The sequence below is a fragment of the Lutjanus erythropterus genome, chromosome 6 (assembly GCF_056507025.1).
Source record: "Lutjanus erythropterus isolate fLutEry1 chromosome 6, fLutEry1.hap2, whole genome shotgun sequence".
Classification (NCBI taxonomy): domain Eukaryota; kingdom Metazoa; phylum Chordata; class Actinopteri; order Lutjaniformes; family Lutjanidae; genus Lutjanus; species Lutjanus erythropterus.
In genome coordinates this window covers 2,677,765-2,686,489 of record NC_139322.1, presented here as the reverse complement: position 1 = coordinate 2,686,489, position 8,725 = coordinate 2,677,765, and the positions used below count along the sequence as shown (strand labels likewise).

Genomic DNA, 8,725 nt, shown 5'->3' with positions numbered 1-8,725 from the left:
AAAAAAATAAAAAAAAACTAGGCGTAAGTAATGTAAAAAACAATACACAATTAAATTACAAAATAACAACGTTAACTTAAAGGGGGTGTCATGTTGTGATATGATCAAAAATACCTTTGTTGTGATTGTTTTATCAACTACTGATTTCATGGTCAAGAATTATATAATCTAATGTAATAAATTATAATAAAAACATAAAAATAAAATCGTTTTTCTTCATGTCTTTCACCATGTCAGATTCTCAGTGAAATCAGATGAGCCTGTGTTCACAAAACAGCAGGAGAGCATAAGGTTAGACACTAAACCAAACTTAATAATAAGAATAAATAATAACAATAACAATAATAATAATAAATAATAATAAACAGTAACTCTGCCAAAGTGTCTCTTTTGGGTCACTTTGCTGGACATAGGGCTAGCAGTTCCACCCCACATAACAGTCTTTTTTTTTAATTAAATTTGATGTTCTAACATTTAACAAAACAGGACAAACTTGATTTATGTAATGTAAAAAATAAGCCATGATGTTATTTTGAGAAGTGATGTCCTATTTCAATGATGAAATTACAAAATACAAACCAAGAATCAACAGAAGAAAGTTCATTTGTAGTTCTAAACATATTTAGGGTGTTTTATTTACTCACTTTTTGTCTCTCCCATGATGTTATTCCTCTCTCCTACAGTGCAAATGCCAACTATGCAAATTAGTCATTTAGTGATTTCTGGTGACTTTTAGGACAGCCAATAGCTGCTTCCTTTACTGAGGAGTTGGCAGCACTGCTTGTTACATGGTTATGCACTAAACAAATGCAGTAATTTGACACAAAAGCTTCTTTTGTGTTTGTGAATCAGAGAGATAAAAAACACTGCAGCAAGGATCTCACCTCTTCCATTATGCAGATTGCAGACAGCGAGCACGATCCTGTCAGTTTACACAAGATGATTCTGATTCACCAACAGTTAACAATTATTTTCTAAATTGACCGATTAGTTGTTTGGTCCAAGAAATGTCAGAAAATGGTGAAAAATGTCAATCAACACTGAATGTCTTGTTTTGTCCACAACCCAAAGATATTCAGTTTACTGTCAGAGAGACGTGCAGAAAATATTCACATTTAAGAAGCTGAAATCAGAGAATTTGGACCCAACTTAACTTCTTGACTCAAAACAATTAATCGATTATCAAAATAGATGCAGATTAATTTAACAGTCTACTATTTATAGATTAATCACTGCAGGTCTAAGTGTATTAGTTTGTCCAGCTGTTCCTTCATTTACAGTTGATTTATTGATTGATTGATTGATTGATTTAAAGACAAAAAAATGTGAAATTTTCACCCAGTGAAACATTTCTTAATCATAATGAATGTGTGTGCACTGAGTATGGTAGTATGTTGTCCTTTATTTTAAAATTATAATCTTACTAATAATCCCTATTTTCTACTAAATGTATCTGTAATCTGATTACATCTTTGTTTTAATCTGTAAATGTAATGGAATACAGTTAACTGTTACATGTAATCTATTACTCCTCGAGTCTGGGAACGATGCTGATCGTCGATCCGCAAAGACACGACACAACTCGTCTGACAAGCCAGAAGATCTGAGCTCCTAAAAACTGAACAGTGCGACAGTTTTCTTATCGGATGTATTTAATCTGACAAAGGCCTCAGACTTAGTGTTTCACCAGCAGTCAGATTAGAGGGGTGTTTTTTTTTTTTTTTTGTTTTTTTTTTTGACCCAGCAGGAGGTTGGGGACACTGCTATGTGACACTACTTGTCTTATTTTGTTTCTGTTTTAGCTTTTTTATTTATATATTTTACTCTGAGCCCTATTGTCTTTTTAATTGGATTAGTCCTGCTTCATCACCAGCATCATCATCATCATCGTTGTTATAATTCTTATTGAAGATGTTCCTTTCCATTCTTCCATTTGACAAGCTTTCAGTTTATCTACACACTCTGTCAAATGACTCAAAATACTAATTTTATTATTTCTTTTAGTGTTGATATGATTAGGACCGATCCTTCTGCAAACAGTCCACAAGAGGACCAGAGACACCCACAGAAAGACAGACACTGACATGGACCAAAGTCCAAAAGGTGAAGTGTATTAAAAGGGGGGAAATTGCAAATAAATTATAATTACATGTGAGTACTCAGAATAATCAGGCCATAACTGAACGTTGTAAAGAAAAAGGAGACTGATACTGATGTTGTTGAATTTATTTCTTCAGTTATGATCATGATCTGCAGACTACAGGTAACCTACAGGTGATCTAACAGGATGTTCGTGTCTCCTCCTCTAGTCTCTCGTAAGTCTGTTGAAAACCGTCCAACTTGACTTCAGCTTTTTTGTCTCCACCTCCTGCTGCGGCCTCCAGATCTCGTCTGCTCTAGTTCATATCGAACGTACCTAACTGCTGAGGATGTAAATATCGCGAGTTTTGAGCGCCGAGCTCTCGGCCAATCAGCGTCTTCACCAAGAAACGCTCGACCAATGAGGAGTCAGTTTACTATCGTGTGGTTGTCAGGGAGGGAAAAGTTCGGCTGGTGTTCGCGGGCTGACAGAAACAACAATCATAATGGACGTGGAGATGGCGGAGGCAGAATGTGAGCAGAAGCCGACAGAGAGCGCACGTAAAACGGACACTGAAGCCGGAGAGACCTCGGGCAAAAGTTCCGGGAGCACCTACGAGCTGCCCTGGGTGGAGAAATACCGCCCGCTGAAGCTGAACGAAATCGTGGGGAACGAGGAGACAGTGAGCCGGCTGGAGGTGTTCGCCAGAGAGGGAAACGTCCCCAACATCATCATCGCAGGTCGGTCAGTGTGGACGAATACTAAAAGAACATTTAGTTTGATTTCTGTTCCACACAGCTGCCAGGCTGCAGATTAATGTTTACACGACTGCTGCGTGTTGATCTGGGAGGTCAGGTAAGAGACATATGAGCCGAATAAAGGAGGATGAACACAAGAGCTTTGTTGCTCTCAGATTTAGCTACAGTTTTTTACGTTCCTGAAGTTACGGACCGTTTTTTGAAACTGTCTTGCTCAATAAAAGGTTGTCACTAGTTTAAAATATTCAACTTATTAAGCAAAAGCGATGATTGATCGATCAATCCTAGGACAGATATCCACTAGTCCTTATGTCATTGTTTATCAAATAGTAGTCAAATCAGAGCACTTGTGGTAACATGACAGAATGCACTGAAATGAGGGATGGGTATTGTTTATACTTTATTAATAACATTATTGATACTGATACTGGCAGGGCTGTATATTGGCAAGAATTTGGTGATACCATGCGTGTCACTATTAATAAAATGATCAACTATTAATGGATTTTAGTCCTCTATGAAAGTGAACTGAATATCTTTTGGTTCAACTGTTATAACACTTTAAGTTTTAACACAAAACCTTTTTGCATGCCAGATGATGTATTATTTTAATTTCACCGGTGATTATTGAGAACTGTGATTTTGTGATGGTTGTGATCCAGGTCCTCCAGGCACAGGAAAGACCACCAGCATCTTGTGTTTGGCCCGAGCTCTGCTGGGAGCCTCCATGAAAGATGCTGTGCTGGAGCTCAACGCTTCGAACGACAGGTGAGACTCCCACTGGACATAAATCTGAATTTGATTTTTAAAAACGGTTGATAAAATCATCTTAGCTCTTCTGGCTTGAAGAAGCGAATACGTGGATCTTTAGTGAAGATTATTTTGTTTAACTAACACATACCTGCTTTAATGAATGTTGTGTTACCTGAGTCGACAGTGAGTGTTGCTGTTGTGTCTGCAGGGGAATCGATGTGGTGAGGAATAAGATTAAGATGTTTGCTCAGCAGAAAGTCACACTGCCCAAAGGACGACACAAGATCATCATCCTGGACGAAGCCGACAGGTGAGATGACAGGTGTATGATCGGGGAGGAGGGGAATTTTACAACCAAAAGTTCAGTTACACAAATCTGTAATTTATTTACTAAAATAAATCATTAAATGACCACGGTGTGTCATCAGAGATCAAGGAAACATGTTAAACTGAAATACTTGCTTACTTGACATGAATGCTGCAGCCGTGGTGTCCTCTTTTGAAATTTCCAGTGTGTATTTTCAGACCATACAAAAAAAATACATAGGGGAAAAATATGTATATTTGATTTGGGGGTGAACTGTCCCTTTAACACTAATAACATCACTGTGACATCACTGGATGCAGGAAGAACAACAGATTTTGCAGCAAGAGAACTCAGCTTTCTTTGTCAATATAGCAGCACTGACGAATTTACCATCAACACAGCATGACAGACGGAGCTCAGCAGGCATTGAGGAGGATCATGGAGATCTACTCGAAGACAACGCGTTTCGCTCTCGCCTGTAACGCCTCAGACAAGATCATTGAGCCGATCCAGTCCCGCTGTGCCGTGCTGCGTTACTCCAAACTGACGGACGGGCAGATCCTGGCCCGGCTGCAGGAGGTGGTGGAGCAGGAACGCCTGTCGGTGTCCGACGACGGGCTGGAGGCAGTCATCTTCACCGCCCAGGGAGACATGAGACAGGTGAGGGGCGGAGTCAGAAGTTAAGCGTTCGTTTCATAGGTGCACAGCCATTTTTCTGACATCCCATTTTTGTTGTTCCAGGCATTGAACAACCTGCAGTCCACCAACTCTGGCTTCGGCTACATCAACAGCGAGAACGTCTTCAAAGTGTGCGACGAGCCTCACCCGCTGCTGGTGAAAAGCATGCTGGGACACTGCGTGGACGGGAAAATCGACGAGGCCTACAAGGTGGTGGAGCAGCTGTGGGCGCTGGGATACTCTCCGGAGGACATCATCGGAAACATCTTCAGGGTCTGCAAGACGTACCAGATGGCAGAGTACCTCAAACTGGAGTTCATCAAGGTGAGGCAGAGCTCCGCGGTGTCCCCCGCAGCAGCTGTTTTAGTGTGCCTGTTTCACACTAACTGGAGTTCAAATTTAAGCCGAATTTTTGCTGAATGATCATCAATAATCTTTTAGAAGGTGTAGATGTGTATAAGTGTTCAATACGTGTTAAAGGAGGACTCCAGCTCCAGAGTGTGTATTCTCAGAGCAGTGGGCTCACCGGAAACATCTTTCTGACGCTCCAACAACCACCAAGTCTGGTTTGGTCGATAGAAATCCTTAATTCACAGCATGAAAGAGCAAAGACACTGTCGATTGCTCTGAAACGGTCGTGATCCTGTTATAATCTGTGCACCTTGAGTTGACCAGTGGAATATTAATTCTGACTATTGTACATGCAGCCAGACATTTTGGTGGTTCTGGTGCTGGTAAACTGTCTAATTCATCTTGCAGTTTGATAGCTCGTCTGGTTGACTTGGGGAGACCGCTTCGTCTGTTACCGTAATGCCGAAAAAGTTTTTGATGGCATTGACTGTGAAAGGGTCTATCAGAGGACGCACACTTTTAATTTCTCTGTGTGAAAATCTGATGAAGAAAGGCATTAATACTCAAAGTTCTAAAAGTAAAACAGAAGAATTATGATATTTGAAACGCAGCTTCAACTTCACTTGTCTCAGGAACAAACTTCTCTCCTTTTTTTTGTTGTTGTTGTTTGCTTCCACCAGGAGATCGGTTACACTCACATGAGGGTGGCTGAAGGCGTCAACTCCCTGCTGCAGATGGCCGGTCTGCTGGGTCGACTCTGCAGCAAGACAGCGCCCCCTGCTGCCAGCTGAACCCTGCAACAAACCCTCGCCCTCCACCCGACCACCTTAAAACCATCAGCTGCGTCTTCCTCACAGCCCCGGACTCTTTTCTGTTCATAAACCCAGAATATGTTTACTGTTGCAGTTCTTTCCTTCAGTAGCTGTGAACTACATTTTGATCCAAACGTGTGATCACATCATCGGTGTGTTTATTTGTTGCACTTGTTTCAACATCCCAGCAGATGTTCTGTGTCCATCTGTGGAATTAAGATAATGTAAAAAAACAAACAAAAAAAAACCTGACAATAAATCTCATTTTCATTGATGAGTGGTATGTCTTTATTTTCTGTATTATTCTATATTACATTTTAGTTTTGTATTATTTTTAAATAAAATTTTATTTGCCTCTGCTGAGATGATTCAGTCCTGGGTGTGAAGCACTTTGTAACTTTGTTTTGAAAAGTGATGTGTGAAGTTTTTATTATTATTTAAGTGAAAAGTGCCCATTTATTTAGCTGTAGAATGAAAGAACCAGAGTCTGCACAGGTGTTAAACTGAGACCCACACCTGCCCAGACTGGTGCTGTTAAATGTGACACCTGAACCTGACTCAGAGCTTTACTTTTGTTTAATTTGTCCCATTACAGACTGTTGGTTTGCCTCACGTTGGTGCTCTCGTTCAACAGGACGTTACCTTTTTCCTTGCAATACTCCTACAGACGCAGAAATCACCAGTTACAACAGAACTAAAATAGGAGCAAACTCAAAACGATAAGGTAATTAATATCAATCAAAAACTCTCCACAGTGGGTAAAAATGAAAGTATTAATAATAACTAAGTTCATAGTAACAAATAGACTAAATAAAACTAGATCCAACTAACATATTTAACAACAATTCTATTGAAATAAACGATGTTTAATCAGGTCAAAGCATCTTCTTGGATAACGAGCTTTATTTCATTACAAACCTTGTTTACATTAAAAGTCAGGGAACAACAAACCTCAGAGGAACAGAACAGCTACCAACGCTTCAGTACAAATCTCAAAAGTAATAGTTGTAATAAATATTGAGACCAATAACAGACGGCAGAGTTACAGTAAGTATATATAGAGAATAAAATAACTAAATGTTCCCACTTTGTGCGAGTTACAGTTTGTGGATCGACCCTGTTCGAGACGTTTTCAGGAAACCTTTCAATGCCACTGAAATTCTGCCGAGTCCACGAGACGGCTGCTGACAAATCAACCAGGATTTATTTCCTGCTCTGGGAGATGTTCTTCAGTTCTCCAGCAGGGGGCAACATTACATCAGAAAGCAGACTTTAAAGGGACAATTCACTCCAAAATCAAAAACACTGGCCTGTGGCGCTGTTTATCCATATAGATGGTTTTGGTGTGAGCTGCAGACATCAGCCGTAGAGATGTCTGCCTTCTCCTCAATATGATAGATCTAGATCATGTTGTGGTGCTCAAAGCGCCAAAAAATACATTTAACACAAACCACACTTCTCTCTGGTGCAGCAGCTCTGTTGCGTCCAAGATGGAGGTGACGCCATGAAAAGTTAGTTCTGTGCAAGGTGCGGTTATTTTCAAGGACCAGTAATAAGTCACTCCAGCTGTATTTTATTACGAGGCTTTAGAACGCGTGTCCCTGTGAAAGCTTTCATTTACATCTTGTTTTGTGCTCCTATCTCTAATAGTAGAAAGAAAGTAGATTCTACTGCAGAAAGAAAGTAGTGCTTACATTATCTTGCATTACTGGGTCATGACGGAAATGGGTTTGTTTTGGCTCTTTGAGCACCACAAGCTGAATACCATCTAGTTCCATTATATTATATTATATATTATATGGAAGGTAGACATCTCTACAGCTGATATCTCCAAAACTCTGCAACTCACATAAAAATAAGAGGACACGTGATTTTATGTTGAACTGTCCCTTTAAGTTGTCATAACAGGAAAGTGAAGCATCACTGTCAGGAGTTACAGAACCCATCAGCTACTTGATGCACTGATAAATGCATCGTCCCAAAGCTGAAACCAGGGCATTTAGAAACTATAAGTTTTTCACAGGACAGCGACGATGTAAAGTGTTTTGCTGAATGGACCTCAGACGAGGAACTGAACTCAGCTGACCTCCCTGCTGGAAGGTTTCAGTCCAGAGAAACAAAAACCGGCAGTGCAACAACACCACGTGGAAGAACTTTACAGTTTTTAACTTGGATATCATTTTTATGGGAAGGTGTTATTTTTTTCTGTGTTTGAGTTGATGTAGGCAAGTTTACAGCTGAACATCTCAGTTAGTCACCAGACTGATACCACTGTACAGTTTGCATGCCAAAACTCCACAACGAGCGAGCATGCTGCAGACGGGCGTAATGAACAGAGAGCGAAACTGAATCATGTACAGAAATAGAAAAGGAGCACACGAGGTAACAGGTCACTTTTGTCAAAGGAGGAGGTGAAGAGGTGAGAGGAGAAAGAAAACAATTCACCTTAAAATGTTTTTAAATCAGACACACCGTCTGGAACACCTGACAAAAATCTGACCATTTCTTCACAGGAGGAGGAGACAGCAGCAGTGCTCGCAATTAGAGCTGAAATGATTAGTCGATTGATTAATGAGCTGATCAAAGAAAATTAATCACGAACTATTTTGATAATCTATTAACTGTTTTAGTCATTTTTCAAGCTAAACATTGGATGGTTCCAGTTTCTTAAATGTGAGGATTCGCTGCTTTACTTTGTCATTTACGATAGAACGTAACAGTTTTGGACTACTGGTTGGAAATAAGAAGCAAATCTGGGAAATCATGATGAGCATTTTATTGACTAAATTATTGAATTACTAAATTATCTACAACATAAGGTTGTTGATAAAAGACCAGAGTCAGAGTCAACAGGCGTCTGAAGGCCATGTGGAGATGCTGTGGGGGTGTCGCCGTAAACCAGATGGCCTCAATAATGTCTTTACCTCTGTCATTATCACAGGCTTTATCTGAGCAGCTGCAGGCTGAAGCAGAGAGCTGGGAGACG

General features: G+C 40.1%; 1 protein-coding gene across 1 annotated transcript; it reads left to right on the top strand.

Annotated features, from left to right (window-relative positions):
- Nucleotides 1-2,531: 2,531 nt before the first annotated feature.
- Nucleotides 2,532-6,013, top strand: rfc2 (replication factor C (activator 1) 2). Its single transcript, XM_084720222.1, has 6 exons — nucleotides 2,532-2,820; nucleotides 3,501-3,606; nucleotides 3,800-3,901; nucleotides 4,300-4,558; nucleotides 4,640-4,900; nucleotides 5,608-6,013. Exons 1-6 carry the CDS (start codon nucleotides 2,586-2,588, stop codon nucleotides 5,716-5,718), a joined length of 1,074 nt encoding a protein of 357 aa, XP_084576348.1. The 5' UTR covers nucleotides 2,532-2,585; the 3' UTR covers nucleotides 5,719-6,013.
- The last annotated feature ends 2,712 nt before the right edge of the window (nucleotides 6,014-8,725 follow it).

Bases quoted from the DNA above. Each gene is read 5' to 3' on its own strand.
- rfc2 (XM_084720222.1), top strand. From the start codon at position 2,586: ATGGACGTGGAGATGGCGGAGGCAGAATGTGAGCAGAAGCCGACAGAG. The intron at 3,607-3,799 runs GTGAGACTCCCA...TTGTGTCTGCAG, and splicing joins CTCAACGCTTCGAACGACAG to GGGAATCGATGTGGTGAGGA. The intron at 3,902-4,299 runs GTGAGATGACAG...CCATCAACACAG, and splicing joins ATCCTGGACGAAGCCGACAG to CATGACAGACGGAGCTCAGC.